Genomic DNA, 21,500 nt, shown 5'->3' on the forward strand with positions numbered 1-21,500 from the left:
TTAAGGCTATCATAGGGAGAATGACGTGGGCTCCAAGGGATTATGCACGTGTTGGTAGCTGCCTGAATGTATAGCCCACATTTGCAGACTTTCCCCAGACTCTTTCCAGCACTGGAAATGTGTGTGATGAGGGTGTTCCATTCTAAGCCACTGGGACTCTGTCCTTGTTGACCTGCTTCTGGAATTCCTTCTTTGTTCCCTTGTTTCTCATCCCATTTAATGGAATTGACTGACCCAGAATGGTTGGAGAATGACTTTTAAGGGGGGTAGTAACCCCTGTTAATTCCTCTACTGAAGGCAGAGCATGAAGAAATTGGCTTATGCTGACACAAGTGATTAAAGGACTCTGGAAGAATATTTTGTCTCCAACATTGGTGATCATTACCTACTGGGATGAATTACAAGGAATGACTTGAGGGTTTTCTTTCTCTGGTTAACTGGACAACTCAATGGACTGTTTGAGGCAGGGAGAAGTGGGCTATAATGACTCTCAGGACTCCATTGGACTTGATTTTTCAATTTGACTCTAACCAAATGGCTTTTCTGTGTGACAGGGAAAGATCACGGAGAAAGTGGAAAGCAGCTCCATAAACAATTTAGGCAGCGTATTGTTTCAAAGCCTCGCTCTGCAAGGACATTTTGATCATGTATGCTTGCCTACTCTACTGGATGGTGCTAGAGTCTTAGCCCACGGCTGAGTTGGTGGGATAAATGTGAAGCTAGTGAATATTTACAGTAATATATTGTGTAAACATACTCCCTCTCTAAGGGATTGGATCCCATTTTCTAAAATGTTTTGTTTCTCTGGATGGTATTTGCTAAGTGGTAGGTGGTATTTGTTAGCTCAAGTAACTGATAATTCGTTTATATCACTGTGTTTTTCCTGTTAAATTGTCCAGATATTGTAGCCATAGCAATTCCATTTCAGGGAAAAGAAATGGGACTGTGGAAAGGAAGGGGAACAAAAGGCAGTGTGAGCAAAGCAGAGGGCACTGTCACGTATGTGGACAGTCTATGGATTTATAGTCCTTGCTTTATAGATCTGTGATGGTTCAGTTACTTCAACTTCTTTACTCTGGCTTAAACAATTTATTTTATTCTCTCTCCCCAAAGACATACATTCCTAAATTATGTCTTTTATCCTGTCACTCCTTTGCTCAGAAATATCTAGTGAATCTCTCATTGCCAATGGATTAAAATGTTAATCCAGCACCTCTAACCCTCTACAGTCCAGTCTTGTCCGGCCCATGGATTCATATATCCTGTCAATGCCCTTTGAGTCACTCTTCCAAAGATGGAGGCCCGTCTTTCCCTACCCTTTGATCATACCTCTCCTCTTTCCTGCCCCCAAGTCTTCACTGATTCTGTTTTATTACCATACTTCTCCCCATTCTAGCTCACTGTAGACTCCTTTTTCTATAGATCCCCATAGTATTTCTGTCTTTATTTCTGACTTGGCATTTATTTTAAAAACATTTCAATAATAAAACCATAATAGTAACTACCATTTATAGTGTTTATGATGTGCCAGGACCATTTTCAGTACTCCACTTGAATAAACTCATCCAATTAACAGCAACTCAAGAGGTAAATAATATTATCCCCCATTTTATAGATAAGCAAATGGAGACACAGAGGGATTAAATATCTTGCCCAACGTCATACAGCTACTAAGTGGCAGACCTGGAGTTCTACCCCACGCTGTCTAGATCCAAACTTGGTGTTCTTAACCACAGCTCTGAACTACCATAATGGTCTCTTTAGATGCTTCATTCTCTTAAAATTCAACCTCTTTAATTTGAAGAGAAGTCTTCTTGCTTTTTGCTTTCCCTCATTACATAGCCCTGTGCCTAGAACAAGGAGTTGCTCTATGAACATCTGTTTATTGACATTCTAATAGAGTTTTTTGGGTGTTTTGGCTTGGTTAGTTTGATTTGATTTTATCTTGATACGATGACATACTCTCTTCTGTTCTCCCTTTAATTACTGGTATGAGATGGTCAATGTGACTGTCAAGAATTGAAATTCGTGGCTCTCATTACCTAACTGAATGGTGCTCAGTGGTGGGTAAATTTATTAGAGTGAAACTAAATCTTAAATTTTGTTCTGTGCTTCAAAGTAAACATTTTAAGAAGCATTATTTTTATTACTTGGGTATTTGATTTGTCAGGTAAGGTGAGTAAGAGCAAGCTACATTTCCCTTCCCTTGTAATATCAGTTCTTAAAATCGTACTTAACTTTATGTTATTCTCCGTTAATTTTTGGGGTGAAGAAAGGTTCTTCATGGAGGATATAGTGAATGTTGGTTATAGGCCCTGTAATGAGTACCTTGCACATGCACTGTTAAGCTTTGGGGTCAAATTATCTTTCTTAGTAAAGATAAGATACTCAGCCAGCAAAGTTGAAGTCTAATGTTGTTAAAGTTTATTTATTGTGTTTCTTTGATCTCTTTCTAACGTCGTACTGTTTGTGGGTATTCAGCTAGATGCTTCTAGTGCTCTAAGGGTTAGATATGTGCCTTTGTATTTGTTGATGAAGTAAAAGCTGTTTCTGGCTGATATGATAAAAGAACACTTGGAGGAGTATTGCATAAGTTGCAGAATCAAGGGGAAATGGAATAATTTGTCACCCTCAGGAAGAATAACTCTGACAACTGTGGCATGTTGGAGTGGCCAATCAGGAGCATCTCTTAAGTCTTGGCCACTGCAACGGCTCAGTGCTGTTTTTGTTCAGTGCTCTGCTCCCGTGGAAGGAGACAGATTTGCTGGAAGCTTAAGTCAGGTGCACATGTCTTAGTTGGGTGATTGACAGGCCACCAAAGGCACATGAAATGGGAAAAGAGTATTTCCAGTTACCAGTGACGGGGAAACAGGCAACACCAATGGCCTCTTCTTACAAGGTTCGTCTCAAAGCAGAGAGAATTAAATGATAGCTTTCACTTGTACAAGAAGCTATTTGGATATTACCAGAATTCAATCACCAAGTTATTCTCTATTTGGAAAATCCTTGCAGTTTAATTCATCAGCACATCTTTTATGTCTAGATCCTTATTTCCCTCTGTTATACACCAGGCCCCTTCTCTTAGGATAAGCCTTCCTTTTAGTTCAACAAGGGTTTTCTTTAGAGGAGCTGTCACTAGATTCTATCTCTGGAAGTTAGCAACTTTCGGTTTAGCCTCATAAAATCCTAGAGGTAGAATCAGAACTTGACAGGTTAATTAGCTTGCTCAAGCTGAGATAGAAGTATTATTGATATATTGGTTAAAATTCTCTGTGTTGCAAGTGCCAGAAAACTCAAATTGAAGCTATTTGAGCAGAAACTAAATAGTTCAGGGATATGTCTCCAATTTCACGAGGGGCTTGAGACAGGGCTCAAATAGCAGGACCTCGACATTTTTCTCCCTTCCTATTTATCAGCTCAGCTTTGGGTTCTGTTTCAAGCAGACTTGCTTTTCATGGATCTCAGATGGAAGCTGGAAGCCCTGGGCTGCAAAATTTAGGTATAGAGGGGTTAAAATCCATTTTTTCCAGAAGTCCCAGTTGTCTTAGATTCAATCACATGCCCATTTCTGAACCAATTACTGTAACCACAGTGATGAGATACCCTGGAGCTGAAGGGTAGATCAATTTTAAACAGTCCATATGACTAAAAATGGAGGGAAAAATGAGTGACTTAAAGAATAACCAGAAAGTTTTTGGCAGGAAAGGAAGAGGGTTATGATGCTGGGAAGTAAAAAAAAAAATGATGTTCAATTGTGAAAACTTGATTTTTAAAATTATATTTAAAATGATATTTATTTAGTTATTTGCAAACATACATAAATATAATAATACTAGTGCCCTGGTGCACGGATTCATGCACATTGAAAGGAAATTAATTAGAAGGTGGCCGATGGCGCGGGACTGGGTGAGACAGGTGGGACATGCCCTGGAGCCAACCTTACGCGGTCCCTCCCTGGCTGGCCACACACAGGCGGCGCAGCTTGAGGTTTTCTCTGAGTGAGTGGGGTCCCTCCGGCAGGTGGGGTCCCTCAGCCTGACCTATGAGGATTGGGCCAAAACCAGCTCTCCAACATCCCCTGAGGGGTCCTGAATTGCGAGAGGGCGGTTCTCAGGTGTTGCACCCTGGAATCGGCTCCCTTCTCTCTGCTTCTGGGTTTGTCACCCGAGAACCACAGCTGCCAAGTCACTGCAGCTCAGCAGCTCCTGCATTGAGAATCTGCCCCCTGGTGATCATTGTGTGTCATAGCTACCGGCCAGTTGGCTGGTCACTTAGGCTTTTATATATATACTAGAGGCCCGGTGCACGAATTCGTGCACATGTGGGGTCCCTCTGCCTGGCCAGTGATGGGGGCGGTTTGGGGCCAGCTAGGGGGAGGGACCATGGGAGGTTGGCCAGCTACAGGAGGTTGGCTGTGGGAGTGCACTGACCACCAGGGGGCAGCTCCTGCGTTGAGTGTCTGCCCCCTGGTGGTTAGTGTGTCGTCATAGCAACCAGTCGACTGGTCATTCAGTCGACTGGTCATAATGGTCACTTAGGCTTTTATATATATAGATATAGATGAACCCATATGTAGCCATCATACAATTCGGCAGTTGTTGAAACATTTTGCCAATTATGTTTCTGTTGATTGCCTTTTAAGGCATTATCATAAGATGCTTTTACAGCTGGCTATGTAAGAACTTAGAAGAGCTGACATGAAATCTGAGACCTTGCTTTATGAATATAGATCCAAGTATCAAATGGTCATCAGTCTCACACCAAAAAACGTGTTACCCCCTTGAACAAAAGATGACTTTGTGCAGCAGTAATGCATTGTGTACCTGGAAGTACAATTTTATTCCAATAAGTATGGTTTTTTTCCTGGCTTAAGCCTGATAAATTGCTTAACAACTCTTCCTAGAGTATCTGTAGCAAATTTGTCTTCTGGTCCTGGGTGTTTTTAGGGGTGAATCAGGTTTTATTTGACAGTGAAGTTTCTGAACACCAGTACCCACATGCATTGTCTGAGAGCTGAATGTGCTTTGATCTCTTGTAGTTGAAAGATGCATGAGTGTAATGCAGTCCGGGACACAGATGATCAAACTGAAGCGTGGGACCAAAGGGCTCGTCCGGCTCTTTTACCTGGATGAGCACCGGACCCGCCTCCGATGGAGACCCTCCAGGAAGAGTGAGAAGGCAAAAAGTAAGATCCATCTCTGAATTTTTTGTGTGTCCTGACACAGTTATATGTGGGTTATGTTGGGTGGCTTCTGTGGAAGCTTCAGACCTCTGGACCATCAATATTTTTTGCAAGTTTTGGGCTCAGCTGTTAAAGGATGTGGAGAGGCAGAATAAGTTATAACCATTTTTGCTTTTTTTTTTTTTTTTTTTTTTTTTTTTTTTTTCTTTTTTTTTAATTTTTCGCTTAAAGTATTACAAAGGGTATTACATAAGTGTCCTTTTTTTCCCCCCCGCCCTTGACAAACCCCTACCCTCCCTTACCCCCCAGTGTCTTATGTCCATTAGTTATGCTTATATGCATGCATACAAGTCCTTCGGTTGAACTCTTACTCCCCTCCCTCCCGCCCCCCAACTCTCTCTGGCCTTCCCACTGCAGTTTGACAATCAGTTTGAGGCAGCTCTGCCTCTGTATCTATTATTGTTCAAAAGTTTGTAATGGTCTTTATTATCCATGAATGAGTGAGATCATGTGGTATTTTTCCTTCAATGACTGGCTTGTTTCACTTAGCATAATGCTCTCCAGTTCCATCCATGATGTTGCAAATGGTAGGAGTTCCTTCTTTTTAACAGCAGCATAGTATTCCATCGTGTAGATGTACCACAGTTTTCTAATCCATTCATCTACTGATGGGCACTTAGGCTGTTTCCAGATCTTAGCTATGGTGAATTGTGCTGCTATGAACATCTGGTTACATATATCCTTTCTGATTGGTGTTTCTGGTTTCTTGGGATATATTCCTAGAAGTGGGATCACAGGGTCAAATGGGAGTTCCATTTCCAATTTTTTGAGGAACCTCCATACTGCCTTCCATAGTGGCTGCACCAGTCTGCATTCCCACCAGCAGTGCACAAGTGTTCCTTTTTCTCCACATCCTCTCCAGCACTTGTCGTTTGTTGATTTGTTGATGGTGGCCATTCTGACAGGTGTGAGATGGTACCTCATTGTTGTTTTGATTTGCATCTCTCGGATGATTAGTGACTTTGAGCATGTTTTCATATGTCTCTTGGCTTTCTGAATGTCCTCTTTTGAAAGGTGTCTATTTAGATCCTTTGCCCATTTTTTGATTGGATTGTTTATCTTCTTTTTGTTAAGTTGTATGAGTTCCCTATAAATTTTGGAGATTAAGCCCTTATCAGATATGACGTTGGCAAATATGTTTTCCCAAGAGGTGGGTTTTCTTGTTGTTTTGTTGATGGTTTCTTTTGCTGTGCAGAAGCTTTTTATTTTGATGTAGTCCCATTTGTTCAGTTTCTCTTTAGTTTCAACTGCCCTAGGAGCTGTATCAGTGAAGAAATTGTTTTGGCATAAGTCTGAGATTTTGTTGCCTTTGTAATCTTCTAGAATTTTTATGGTTTCCTGTCTTACATTTAAGTCCTTTATCCATTTTGAGTTTATTCTTGTGTATGGTGTAAGTTGGTGGTCTAGTTTCATTTTCTTGCATATATCTGTCCAATTTTCCCAACACCATTTATTGAAGAGACTATCTTGGCTCCATTGTATGTTCTTGCCTCCTTTGTCAAAAATTAATTGAGCATATTGGTTCGGGCTAATTTCTGGACTCTCTATTCTATTCCACTGGTCTATATGTCTGTTCTTGTGCCAGTACCAGGCAGTTTTGAGAACAGTGGCTTTGTAATACAGTTTGATATCTGGCATTGAGATCCCACCTACTTTGTTCTTTCTCAGGATCGCTGCAGCTATTCGGGGTCTTTTTTTATTCCAGATGAATTTTTGGAGAGTTCGTTCTAGATCTTTGAAGAAGGCCATTGGTATTTTAATGGGAAGTGCGTTGAATTTATAGATTGCTTTGGGTAGTATGGACATTTTAATGATGTTGATTCTACCAATCCAAGAACATGGTATGTTCTTCCATCTGTTTATGTCTTCCTCTATCTCTTTTTTCAACGTCCTGTAGTTTTCTGAGTAGAGGTCTTTAACCTCTTTAGTTAAGTTTATTCCTAGGTATCTTAATTTTTTTGGTGCGATGGTAAATGGGATTGTTTTTCTAATCTCTCTTTCTGAAAGTTCACTATTGGTGTATAGAAATGCCTCAGATTTCTTGGGGTTAATTTTGTATCCTGCTACATTGCCAAATTCATGTATTAAGTCTAGTAGCTTTTTGATGGAGTCTCTAGGGTTTTGTATGTATAATATCATGTCATCTGCAAATAAGGACAGTTTTACTTCCTCTTTTCCAATTTGGATGCCTTTTATTTCTTCTTCTTGCCTAATTGCAATGGCTAATACTTCCAGTACTATGTTGAACAGGAGTGGTGAGAGTGGGCATCCCTGTCTTGTTCCTGTTCTTAGGGGAAATGGTGTTAGTTTTTGTCCATTGAGTATGATGTTGGCTGTGGGCCTGTCATATATGGCTTTTATTATGTTGAGGTATGATCCTTCTATTCCCACCTTTCTGAGAGTTTTTATCAAAAATGGGTGTTGGATTTTGTCGAATGCTTTTTCTGCATCAATTGATATGACCATGTGGTTTTTTTCTTTCAATTTGTTTATGTGATGTATCACATTTATTGATTTACGGATGTTGTACCATCCTTGCATCTCTGGGATAAATCCTACTTGGTCATGGTGTATGATCCTTCTGATGTACTGCTGGATCCGATTTGCTAAGATTTTGTTGAGGTTTTTGGCATCTATGTTCATGAGGGATATTGGCCTGTAATTCTCTTTCATTGTGATGTCTTTACCTGGTTTTGGTATTAGGGTGATGCTGGCTTCATAGAATGAGCTTGGAAGTGTTCCTTCCTCTTGAATTTTTTGTAGTAGTCTGAGGAGGGTAGGTTTTAGTTCTTCCTTGAATGTTTGGTAGAACTCCCCTGTGAAGCCGTCTGGCCCTGGGCTTTTGTTTGCTGGAAGCTTTCTGATGACTGCTTCAATTTCTTCCATAGTTATTGGCCTATTGAGGTTTTTAGATTCTTCCTGATTGAGTTTTGGAATGTTGTATTTTTCTAGGAATTTGTCCATTTCCTCCAGGTTGTCTAGTTTGTTGGAGTAGAGTTGCCCGTAGTATTGTTTAACAATCATTTGTATTTCTGTGGGGTCTGTTGTTATTTCGCCTCTATCATTTCTGATTTGGTTTATTTGGGACCTTTCTCTTTGCTTCTTGGTGAGCCTGGCGAGGGGTTTGTCAATCTTGTTTATCCTTTCAAAGAACCAGCTCTTGGTTTCATTGATTTTCTGTATTGTTTTTTTGGTCTCTATGTCATTGATTTCTGCTCTAATCTTTATTATCTCCTTCCTTCTGCTCACTCTGTGGTTTTCTTGTTGCTCTCTTTCTAATTCTTTGAGTTGTAGAGTTAGATGATTAACTACCATTTTTTCTTGTTTTTTGAGATAGGCCTGTAGAGCTATAAACTTTCCTCTCAGGACTGCTTTCATTGTGTCCCAGAGGTTTTGGATTGTTGTGTTTTCATTGTCATTAGTGTCCAGGATGTTTTTAATTTCTTCTTTGATGTCATCGGTAACCCAATCAATATTTAATAACATGCTATTCAGCTTCCAAGTGTTTGAGTATTTTGGGTTGTTTTTATTGTAGTTTATTTCTAACATTATGCCATCGTGGTCTGAGAAGATGCTTTTTATGATCTCAATCTTCTTGAATTTGTGGAGACTTTGCTTGTGACCCAATATGTGGTCTATTTTTGAATATGTCCCATGAGCACCTGAGAGGAATGTATATTCCGCAGCTGTGGGGTGTAGTGTTCTGAAGATGTCAATTAAGTCCATCTGATCTAGTGAGTCATTTAGGATTGCTGTTTCTTTGCTGATTGTTTGTCTAGCGGATTTATCCAGTGATGTCAATGGTGTATTAAAGTCCCCTACTATGATTGTGTTATTGTCGATATCTCCCCTGATATCTTCCAGAAGTTTTCTTATGTATGTGGGTGCTCCTGCATTGGGTGCATATATGTTTACCAGGGTTATATCTTCTTGTTGTATTGATCCCTTTAGTATTATGAAGTGGCCTTCCTTATCTCTGGTTATGGCCTTCACTTTGAGATGTATTTTGTCAGATATAAGTATTGCTACCCCAGCTTTCTTTTCCTTTCCATTTGCGTGAAAGATATTTTTCCATCCCTTCACTTTCAGTCTGTGTGAGTCCTTTCCAATGAGGTGGGTCTCTTGTAGACAGCAGATGTATGGGTCATGTTTTTTTATCCATTCAGCCACTCGATGTCTTTTATTTGGAGCATTTAGTCCATTTACATTTAAAGTTATTATTGAAAGGTACTTGTTTGTAGCCATTTCTTTTGTGTGTGTGTGTGTGGCTGTTTTCTTTCTGAGCTTGATATTTCTTCTTTTACACCAGTCCCTTTAGCATTTCTTGCATGGCTGGCTTGGTGGTGATAAACTCCCTTAGCCCTTTTTTGTCTGTGAAGCTTCTTATTTCCCCTTCAATTTTGAATGATAGCCTTGCTGGATAGAGTATTCTTGGATTCAGTCCTTTGCTTTGCATCACTTTGTAGATTTCCGTCCATTCTTTTCTGGCCTGATGTGTTTCTGTTGAGAAATCATTTGATAATCTAATGGGAGATCCCTTGTATGTTACTTTCCGTCTCTCTCTTGCAGCCTGTAAGATTCTCTCTTTATCCTGAACATTTGCCATGGTAATTATGATGTGTCTTGGTGTGGGTCTTTTCGGGTTCACCTTGTTTGGGACTCTCTGGGCTTGTGTGACTTTTTTCTTCCCCACCTCAGGGAAGTTTTCTGATATTATTTCTTCGAATAGGTTTTCTAATCCATGTTCATCTTTCTGTTGTTCTGGCACCCCTATTATTCGTATGTTGCTTCGTTTCATGTTGTCCCAGAGTTCCCTTAGCCTCTCCTCCTGTCTTTTAATTTTTTTCTCCATTTGCAGTACAGTTTGAGTGTGTTTTGCTTCCTTGTCTTCTAATTCACTGATTTGGTCCTCCGCTTCTCCCAGTCTACTATTGATACTTTCAATGATGTTTTTTATTGCAGCTAAGTCGCTCTTCATTTCTTCTTGGGACTTACTTAAGTTGTTGATTTTTTCATCTGTTTCTTCTAGCTTCTTGCATACGTAGTTGAGTTTTTCATCTGTTTCTTCTTGCTTCTTGAACATCCGGTGCATGTACTCTAGGAACCTTATTCTGAATTCTTTTTCCGTCATGTTGCATATCTCTGTCTCACTTAGCTGCTTTTCTGGCGAGTCCTCCTTTTCTTTCCTTTGGGGGTTTCTTTGTCTACCCATGTTTGATCTCACTGACATTACTAGTTGTTGAATCGTTCAGTGGCTGGACCCTAGGTGGCAGTGGCTGCTCCCTGGGTGGCAGTGGCTCCTCGGTCTGTGGTTGCTCCTTGGGCGGTTGTGGTAGCAGCGGCTCCTCTGTTGATAGCAGGGCCTCTGACGGGTGCTGTTCACAGTTGTGGTGGCTCTTCTGGCTGGTGGAGGGAAGCTTCAGACGCAGCAACTGTTCCCCAGGCAGAGCGTGTGGTGATCAGGAGGCCGCTGTTGCTTGAATCTTTCCGTGGAGGGGTGCAGGTCTCCCCTTGGCTCTTGCAGTCGCGCTGTTTGCGAATCGTTGCCTCCGGGTTAGTAGCCGATCTCTGGATGCTGGTAAACGCTGCCTGAGATGGCGCGGTCTCGCCGCTGCGCTGGCGCCCAGAGGGAGGTTTCAGCCTCAATCTCTAACCATCCGCATTTTTTAGGAGTTTTCTGTCTTTCCTGGCTGCAGACTGTCTCTCAGCTGAACCTCCCCAGCTTGAACGGGCTGATTGTTACCCGTTTCAGCTGCTCGCCCCTATCTGGTCCGGGACGAAGCACCAACACGTCCGTCTAAGCCTCCGCCATTTTCTCCTCCACCATTTTTGCTTTTTAAATTATTTGGGGAATTTAAATCCATAAAAGTTTTCTTGTTCATGAATTCTATAAATGTTAATATTTCCCCTGCGTTGGAGACATTATACACACACACACACGCATGTATATGTATATATATTTTACTTGGCATATGAGATTTTATAGCCTGAGGTCTTTCATTTTCCTATGAAAGTTTATGGGTATCATAAATCCAATGGATGTTATGAATATAGATCAGTTAAAGTGTTTTGCCATTTTCTGAGCACAGTTGACTGATTAATAAGTTAAGAAAATTGTTTTAATGAAATCAAGTAAAATAGCTTTGATCTGACTCCTTGTTAAGGCCTGTCTCTCACACCTTCTACTCAGCACCAAGTCCCGTGGTCTCCTGTAATGCCTCTCTCATCTGCTCCTTCCATCCTCTTGTCACACGAACCTTGTCCAGGGTCTCATCTCCTTTCTGGTGGCCTGTTGCGAAGTCTCCTAACCAATTTCCATTTTGCTAGTTTTTTCTGCTTTGATCAGTTCTGATGCTTTCTCCTTCAAGTAGCAGAAGACCTGGACCAAATTAGGCTTACATGACAAACAAATTTATTACCTTACATGACAAGAAACCCAGAGGTTGGCAGACCCCAGGTATGGGGTACTGAGTCTCTAGTTCTGTTTTGTTGAGTGCTCTTGGCTCTGTCCCTGGTGCATTGTAACCAAGGGTTCAGCTGTTCTGGGCCGCACAACCTGACATAACAGTGAAGAGGCAGAAAGGAAGCTTCTCTTCTTTTACTTCCTTTTTAGAAGAGAAGAACCTCTTTCTAGACCTTTGACTCATGGCACATTGCCCCAGTCTCCTTGGTTAGAGCCAGGATGCATTCCCACACCTAAATCAATCGTAAGAAATATGAATGAGGACACCCCAGTGGCTGAGCCCCACCAGAATTTGCCCTGGGGCTGGGCACATACTCATTTTCCTGAATCATGTAGGGACCATGAGAATACCAGAAGAAAATTGGGACTCTGCTATTAAGGCAGAGGGGAGAAGAGGATGGTGTTTGTGGGCAATCAACAGGATATGCAACTCTTCTGATTTATGTTTATCTATAAAGAAGCAAATAAAACATATTGTTTTAGTTTAAAGTACATAACATTCCTTGTAGTGCTTCTCTGATACAAATGTTCAGTGCTGCCCCACTGCATAAATAGTGCTAATCTCTCGTCTATTGTTCTAGGCTCTGCACAATCTAGCCTCTCACTACCCCTCCAGCTTTTACTCCTGGATTCCCCTCTTGAGCTTTGCAGTCCAGCATGAATGGCCTGCTCAGCATCTCTGGGGTGGGCCTTATGCTTCTGCATCTTTATGCCTCTTTCCCTGGGATGCCACCTTGTTCTTTTCCATCTCTCTTAGCCCTGCTCTACTTCTCATAATAGCATCCTTACTATAAATGCCAATCACTTTTAACTGTGCTATTTGGTTACCACTAATTTTTTTTCCTTTCAATTTTTTTTTATCTTCTTATGCATATTTAAAACACCAAAGTTGGCTCTAGGTCTTTGTATGTTTTCCCTGCATAAATATGTGAACTGTAAATTTGACATATTTATTAGCTCCCTCTTCTACCAGTCTTCTTGCCCCACTGGGCATATCTATCATTTTATCATAAATTTCAACCCATCCAGACTCAATACCTGGGAGGGCATTGTCTAGTCTGCCCAGGAAGGTAAAGTCTCATGTAGAGAAGGTTCCTAGCAGTAAGTGACAGGGCTTGCATGTCACATTTAGACTTAAAAAACCCCAGCTCACGGACAATGACCTTGTTCATGCTTATTTTTAAAAATTTAAAATGATTTTGCTTTTCCTTTTTTTTTTTTAAAGTCTGTGTCCATATCTTCACCTGTCATGTATTTCACTTGCCTCACAGTACTTATCGACTCCATTTACAAAGTCACCGAGGGTCGGCAGTCTGAAATATTCCACAGACAAGCTGAGGGGAACTTTGACCCCAGCTGCTGCTTTACCATCTACCATGGTAACCACATGGAGTCCCTGGACCTCATCACCTCCAACCCCGAGGAGGCCCGCACCTGGATCACAGGCCTCAAGTACCTGATGGCCGGCATCAGTGATGAAGATTCCCTTGCCAAAAGGCAAAGGACTCATGACCAATATCCTTCCGAAAATGTTATGTTTGAGTTCTGTGTGGAATGGTGGTGTGTGTGTGTGTGTGTGTGTGTGTGTGTGTAAGTGATGATCAGTCTATGCTTATTTTCCCCCAATTTTTTTCTTTCTTTACCCCTAGCCCTCACTATTTCCTCCTCACTCTCACAGAAAGTAAACGAATGTGTGAAACACATAAAAACAAGTGTATATAAAGTCAGAAGCAGACTTCTTCAGAACAGACTGAATTTAGCTCCAAGAAATATCCAAAATGAAGTTTCCCCAGAGAGATGAGATAACCAGGAAAGCATTTATTCGTATTAGAGAAAAACCCTGCTTTGTTATAGCTAGTTTAGTTTAACAAATATTTTTTGAGTTCCAATTATGTACCCAGGACTTAGCTCCTTTCTACTTTCCCTCTCTCTTAGTACAGTTTGGAAACGGAACTGATTGACATTCCAGGGGAACTTAAATTTTACTTAACATTTATCCTCTGTAAATTGCTTGAGAGATGGGAGGCCGAGTTTCATTATTGGTTAAACCCATTCTTGTGGTTCTGCAGTGCTAACAAGTTAAATGATTGATGTACTTGGTCTGAAAGGCACCTCTCCTGCTGGGATCGAGCTGGTGGTTCTGGCCTCAGTTTTCTTAGCTGTGAAGTGAGGGTATGAGACTGCTTTTTTGTTCCTTCTGCACATTTTGAATGGCCTTAGAGTACATGTGCCTCCTGTCCGTGTGTAGGGAGTAGTACCACTTCCTTGCTGTCATTGGAATGTGCGCCTTAATTTTTTGCCAAGAGTGGTGATAAATTTATATTAATCTGGCTGTAATCCCTCACCTGGGGTATTGTTGGAGGAGAGGGGAAATACTCAGCCCAGAAAAGGGTTTTGACAGTGTGAACTCCTTAGCTGATGAGCTTTCATCAGTATTCTCAGCATGAAGATAAATGCAACTTGGATTCATAAGAGAACAAACATAGGAACAACTTTTTCTGCTTTATTCTGTTAGTTTCCTTCTTAACTTCCTAACCTTTGGGAAAAACAAACAAAAATACTGAACCAGTAAGAATGCTTTTTGGTGCAAGCCACGCAACCATACTAATATTGTTTAAGGCAATATTTATTAAACAATAAGGCGTATTTATTTTTCATGAACAAGAGATCTGAAATGGGGCAGTTCCAGGGTTGGTTAATCAGTGGCCCAGAGATGTCACGGAGACCTAGGTTCTGCCATCTTCAGTGTGTTGACTTCCTTTTGTTAATTATATTTTTAATTTTTTGAGGACCTGCCATACTGGTTTCCACAGTAGCTGTATCATTTTACATTCCCACCATCAGTGCACAAGGGTTCCAATTTCTCCACATCTGCACCACACTTGTTTTCTGTTCTTTTGATAGTAGTCATTCTAATGAATGTGAGGTGGTAGTTTTTAAAAATATATATATTTTTATTGATTTCAGAGAGGAAGGGAGAGGGAGAGATAGAAAATCAATGATGAGAGAGAATTATTGATTGGCTGCCTCCTGCACGCCCCCCTCTGGGGATCGAGCCCCGCAACCAGGCATATGCCCTTGACCCGAATCGAACCCGGGATCCTTCAGTCCACAGGCTGATGCTTTAGTCACTGAGCCAAACCAGCCAGGGCTTTTAATTGCATTTTCCTAATGTTGGTGATGTTGGGCATCTTTTCATGTGCTTGTTGGCCATTCATATAACTTCTTTGGAGAAATGGCTACTCAAGTCCTGTGCCCAGTTTTGAAGCAGGTTGGCATTTTTTTGTTTGGTCATTAAGTTTTAGGAGTTCTCTACATTGTTTGGATATGAATCCCTTATCAGATATATAATTTTAAAATATTTGCTTTCATTCTGTGAGTTGCCTTTACTCTGTTGACAGTGTCATTTGATACATACAATTTTTAAATTTTCATGAAGTTCCATTTGTTACCTGTACCTTTGGTATCTTATATAAGAAATCATCATCAAATCCATTGTTATGAAGCTTTTGTTCTGTTTTCTTCCAAGATTTTTATTGTTTCAGGTCTTACATTTAGGTCCTTAATTCATTTTGAGTTAATTTTTGTAAATGGTGTTAGGTAAAGGGTCCAGCTTCATTCTTTTGAATATTGATATCCAATTTCTTTTTGGCACCATTTGTTGAAAAGACTGTTATTTTTCTAATCAAATTGTCTTGCCACCCTTGTCAATAATCATTCAATCATATATGTGAGAGTTTCTTTTTAGGCTGTGTATTTTATTCCAATAGTCTATATATTTGTCTTTAAGCCAATATCACACTATTTTGATTTCTGTAGCTTTGTAGTAAGTTTTGAAATCAGGAACTTTTAGTTCTCCAGTTCTATTCTTCTTTTTAAATTTTTTTAAAATAATTTTTTTAAGAAAGAGAATAGAAGAGTCAGAGAGAGAGAGAGAAATATTGATGTGAGAAAGATACATCGATTGATTGCCTCCCGCACACACCCTGACTGGGGCCAGGGATTGAGCCTGCAACTGAGATATGTACCCTTGTCAGGAATCGAACCGAGGATCCTTTAGTCCACAGGCTGACACTCTATTCAATGAGCCAAATCGGCTAGGGCTGCTGAGTGTTTTTAAAAACTCAATGATCATAAGAGAAATTGGTCTGTAGTTTTCTTGTGTCTTTGTCTGGCTTTGATATCAGAGTAATACTGGCCTCACAGAATGAGTGAGGAAGTGTTCCCTCTTCTTTAGTTTTTTGGAAAAATTTAAGAAGGGTTGGTATTCGTTTTTAGATGTTTGGTAGAATCCACTAGCGAAGCCATCAAGACCAGGGCTTTATTTTGTTGAGATTTTTTTTTTATTACTGATTCAATCTCTATATTAGTTATAGATATATTCAGATTTTTTATTCCTTTGTGATTAGATTTGGTAGGTTTTGTGTTTTAAGAAATTTTTCCATTTCATCTGTTATCCAATTTGTTGGCATATGGTTGTACATAGTACTCTAATTATCTTTTTTATTTCTGTAGAATCAGTAGTAATGTTCTCATTTTCACTTCTGATATTTGTAATTTGAGTCTTCTCTTTTGTTCTTAGTCCATCCAGCTTAAGGTTAATCAATTTTGTTGATCTTTTTGAACAACTAACTTTTGGTTTCATTGATTTTTTTTCCCTATTGTTTTTCTATTCTCTATTTCACTTATCTTTGTACTGACTTTTCTTATTTCTTCCTTTTGTTAGGTTTGGGTTAAGTTTTTTTCTCCCCCTAGTTTCTTAGGTTGTAAAGTTAGGTTGTTGATTTGAGTTCTTTTTTTGTTTTTTAATGTAAGAATTTATAGCTTTATATCTCCCCCTTAACAATGCTTTCACTGCATTCCATAAGGTTTTATATGTTGTGCTTTCATTTTCATTCATTTGAAAGTCTTTCCTAATTTCTTTTGTGATTTATTCTTCAATCTATTGGTTGTTTAAGAGTATATTGTTTAAATTCCACAGTTTTGTGAATTTTCCAGATTTTTTTTGACTTCTAACTTTATCCCATTGTGATCAGAAAAGTCACTTTGTGTATCTATCTTTTTAAATATAAAGACTTAATTTGTGGCCTAAAATATGGTCTATCCTAAAAAGTGTCCTATGTGCACTTGAGTAGAATTTGCACATTGTTATTATTGTATAGATTGTTGTGTGTGTGTCTGTGAGATCTAGGTTTATTGTGCTGAATTCTCTATTTCTTTACTTGTCTACTATCTGGTTGTTTCATTCTTATGAGTAGGGTATTGAGGCCCCCAACTATTATTATAGAACGATTCCCTTTTTCAGTTATTGCTTTATATATTTTGATTGTCATTAGGTGCATAAATGCTTATAATATTGATGTCTTCTTGCTGTACCAAACCTTTTATAAATATGTAATGTCATTCTTTGTCTCTTATAATCTTTTTTCATTAGTATAGTCACCCCTAATTTACATAGAAAGTCTTTTTTTCCCCCATCTTTTTATTTTCAACCTGTTTGTGTCTCTGGATCTCAAGTGCATCTCTTAAGACAACATATAGTTGGGTTTTGTGTTTTTACCAATGCCAATCTCTGACTTTTGACCAAAAAGTTTAGTCCATTTATATTTGAAGTAATTACTGATAAGAAGGGAGTTCTGTAATTGTGCTATTTCTTATCTGTATGCCTTATGGCTTTTTTTGTCCCTCATTTTCTGCATTCCTGTCTTCTTTTGTGTGTAGTTGACTTTTTTTTCAGTGTAATATATAAGTTATTTCTCATTTTCTTTTGCATATATTCTTTGGCTATTTTTGTGTGTGATTACCATGGGGATTACTTTTAACATTTTAAAGTTACAATACTCTAAATAGAATTTATACCAGCTTAGGCAATAGTTCTTCAACCTGACTTGATTGCCCATGTTTACTAGCAGTAGAAAGTTTCCATATTTGAATCAACCAGTTGATAACTGAGTGATTTCATATTCTGAAAATATGCTACCTGGAAAGCACATATACCCAAGAACTGCACAGAACAGTTAAAAAATTCAGAAGTAGTTGATATTTGTTTAAATGAGAAGAGAAAAGGAAAGAGGAAATTAATGAATGATAAAAAGGAAGCTGATGTCAAAAATAGCGAACATTATTTGAGTTTGGGAACCATTCTCATATGGTTTTGTCATAATTTGATAGGGTTTTAGATAATGTCTTAATAATAGTATGACATCCTTAATTGGACTCACATTTAATTACATTAATTGAGGGAACAGATTTGGAATGTTCATGATTATTACATTTTAATTAGGCCTGAAAACTTCAACTGTGAATGAATAATGAGAATAATGAATCTTAATTCGCTGTAGGAAAAAAAAATTCATCCAGTGTAATGTGTAATTCAAGCTGTTTCTGCAGTATGAACATGTTGAATTGGAGGCAGATGCAGTACTCATATCTATTAGAAGCAATATGGTGATGTGGTTGAAGACTCAGACTGGTGCTGGGTTCCAGCCCCAAATCCACATGGGAGAGTTACTTTTTTGCCTCAGAGTTGTTATCTGTAAATGGCGATGATGTTCATGATAGTGCCTACCCTATGTACCTGGTTCCCTTGCTAATCCTTTCTAAATTTCTCCCGCTCCTTTAGTTTATATCCTCATGTGAATAAGGAGATTGAACTAGATGGTCTAAATTTCTAAATGTAGGAGTGGAACTCAGAAAAGGGAATTGAAAAGATTGTGTACCATGGAGTATTGTGAAGGTAAAAAGATATGAAATGAAAGGTCATAGACGGAGAAGGCCTAAGCTTGGAATAGTTGGGGTTTCACCACATCATAGAGATACTTAACCGATTGGATAACAATGTTGGAGTTGAACCTCTCAGAGTAGCGTGGCTTGACTCATCTCAGAGAAGGGAATCGCCTGTTTGTGTTCTCCTTCCCCCGTTTCTTCTGTTGTCACTATTAGTAGCTCACTAAGAGCCTCCTTAAAAGAATTTCTTCTGAGTGTTCTGTTAGAAAGCAGCTTTTATTTTGTGAAAACACAAGTGTTTTTCTTGACGTTTCTGCATGTGGGTGAAGCAGACCTTTGAGGAAGCTGATAAGAATGGTGACGGCTTATTGAATATTGAAGAGATACACCAATTGATGCATAAACTAAATGTCAACCTACCCCGAAGAAAAGTCAGACAAATGTTTCAGGTACGTTTTTTACAATCCAGTTGGCCTTAGGTAAAATCCACAAGAGTGGTTATTGGTGTATTCAGGTATTTTAAAGGGCTAATTTTTGGGAAGCTAATATTACCTGCTGTGTTTTGCTTTGTTTTTCTTTGACAAAGAGAGACATTTTGTTCCATCAAGGAAAAAACACACTTTCATTCATAATTTCACTTCCTAAAAATGCCTTGTTGCTGTTTTCAGAGAGTGATCATAAGCATCTTACCTGACAAATAATGGAGTAAATGTGATCAAGTCTCCTAGATAGGATGGCAATATCTCAACTGTCCACCTCACAGACTGTTGTGAGGATCAGAATAAAGACATGCAAAAGAAATTGCACTTGTTGAAATCCCCAAGGGTCCTCTATTTTGTTTCAGATGAGTTTAAAATTCAGAATCTATGGGACTCAGAAGTGCTGTATCACTTTTATGTTTAATGCATCAAGCAGGTTAGAGGGTGAATCAGCAAATGTGTTTAAGGAGCTCTCCCGAAGTTCATTCAACTGCCTGTTGGTATTAGATGAGATGCTCTTCCCCTGTTGGCAATTCCATGAGAAAAAAATCCATGGGCCCAAACTTAGTCCTCCGTAGGTGTAGAAGTCAGCTCTGCTAAGTTTGAGTTGGTGTGAAGACAATGTTAGATTATTAGTAATTACTGCGATATGAATTTAGGGAAGGCTCTTCTTTGGAGGCAAGTCACATGCATAATCTATGATTTGTAATGATTTTCTCATTGACTACGTAGGTGGTGTTTTGTACCTCTAAAAAGAAGTATAGGGGGTGATATGTTACAATGTTTTGTGCTTTGTTTTCTAATCACTTGCTCTTAGAGGGGATAAGGGCAGAAATAACATGAGGGGTGAGTTGCAACAATGAGTGGAAGGTGGAGGCTGGCTTCCATCTGTGACCTCTTACAGTGGTCCTGCCATTTGAAACTCTAGGCTGGATATGGTCTGCATTGTGGAGAACTTGGTCCCATTACACAAGAGGACAGCCTGAGAGGAAGGAATGAGATATGCTGTAGAAGGAATCCCAGAGATGGAGTGAGGGACTTAGGAGGAGAAATAGGTTGTCATGTATTTTGTGAATTCTCTTTAAACTATATAAAAAGATTTGCCATGTTCCTGGCTCTCTCTGTGACATCTCACTTTTGTCCTGTTGTGAACTCCACGTCCCCGTCTGATCCTTTCTGTAGGTGGTGTTTATAGTACTGAAGAGGTAGCTGCTGATTGAATCAGACAGGCCAAGCTTACAGAGGAGGGTAAAGTTTACGTCTACAAAAATAATGATTTTCTGGGTACTTTTTGGAAGATAAGGAAGAAACATAAGATATTGATCTGTTTTTAATTCTGTATTTTTCCACTTCAGACACCTTTTATGTTTAATGCATCAAGCAGTTTAGAGGGTGAATCAGGAAATGTGTATGTCAAATGTTTCTGGGCTCACAGTAAATCCTTTAGAGAAGTTTTAAAAAAACATTAAAGGTCTCTTTTTATGACATTTGATTTAAAGAACTTATCAAGCCAGAAGTGAGTGGAGAAGCTGTTGGGCCTGCTGTACGTATAACATTGCTACTGGGCCTTGCTTCTTGCGGAGTTCTGTAAATACTCGTGGTGGGAGAACCAAGGATCTTAGTATTATTTCAGGAACAATCTCTCTCTCTCTCTCTCTCTCTCTCTCTCTCTCTCTCTCTATTTTTTACTGAATTGTTAATAAAGACATTAAAGATTCCCTAGCATTTTCTTTGACTATTTATTCCAATGCAAGATTCAACTGATTTTTAATTTTTATTTATTTTTAAAATATATTCTTATTGATTTCAAAGAGGAAGGGAGAAGGAGAGAGAGATAGAAACATCAATGATGTGAGAGAATCATTGATTGGCTGCCTCTTGCATGTCCCCTACTGGGGATTGGGCCTGCAACCTGGGCATGTGCCCTTGACCAGAATCGAACCCAGGACCCTTCAGTCCACGGACCAATGCTCTAGCCACTGAGCCAAACCAGCTAGGGCTCAACTGACTTTAAAAAAAATCGTTTAATGTATGGATAGCTTCTTTTGAAGTCTTTGATGCTATGGTTTAAACTTCAGAGTTTTACTACTCTTAATTTTTTAGGCATATATAAGGAAGTCTTGAAAAATGTTTTATCTCTGTATCCAGGGTTAGATATTTTGAAACAAAGTTATGGAAGAAACATGACCATTAGACCTAATTTCTTAGGGTCCAAAAACTCTACAACCAGGAGCCTCAAACACCCAAATATTGATATTCCCTGGACCAATCTATCTCTACCTTTAAAATTACAGAAGACAATGGCAATCAGCCTTACAAAGAAACTGTGTCTGATTAAATATTGATCAAAGTTTTTGCTCATAAAAACAGACTTTCAAATCTATGTTTAAAATCATATAACAGCTGCCTGTACTTCACAAAATCTAGTACTTCAAAATGCCATTGATTCCTTGTCGGTTTTTATTCAGTTACAATTGTGTACATGTAGAATGAAGAAGAGCATGTAAATGGATTGGTTTTTCATTATATATTCCCAACAGTTTTATGACAAATTCATTCAATCAGAAGGAAGATACCTGGTGAAAGATTC

General features: G+C 39.2%; 1 protein-coding gene across 1 annotated transcript in view; it reads left to right on the forward strand.

The window, feature by feature from the left end:
- The window catches only part of PLCH1 (phospholipase C eta 1), a 171,969-nt gene that overhangs the window by 98,901 nt on the left and 51,568 nt on the right, over positions 1-21,500 (forward strand). Inside the window, exons 3-5 of the mRNA XM_070406941.1 lie at positions 5,039-5,185; positions 12,977-13,220; positions 18,751-18,880. Of these exons, the coding sequence (XP_070263042.1) occupies positions 5,039-5,185; positions 12,977-13,220; positions 18,751-18,880 (521 nt within the window). The remainder of the gene's footprint in view (positions 1-5,038; positions 5,186-12,976; positions 13,221-18,750; positions 18,881-21,500) is intronic.

The sequence above is a fragment of the Myotis yumanensis genome, unplaced genomic scaffold (genome assembly GCF_028538775.1).
Source record: "Myotis yumanensis isolate MYYU_CA2020_CCGP unplaced genomic scaffold, mMyoYum1.0.hap1 SCAF_2, whole genome shotgun sequence".
NCBI classification, from domain to species: domain Eukaryota; kingdom Metazoa; phylum Chordata; class Mammalia; order Chiroptera; family Vespertilionidae; genus Myotis; species Myotis yumanensis.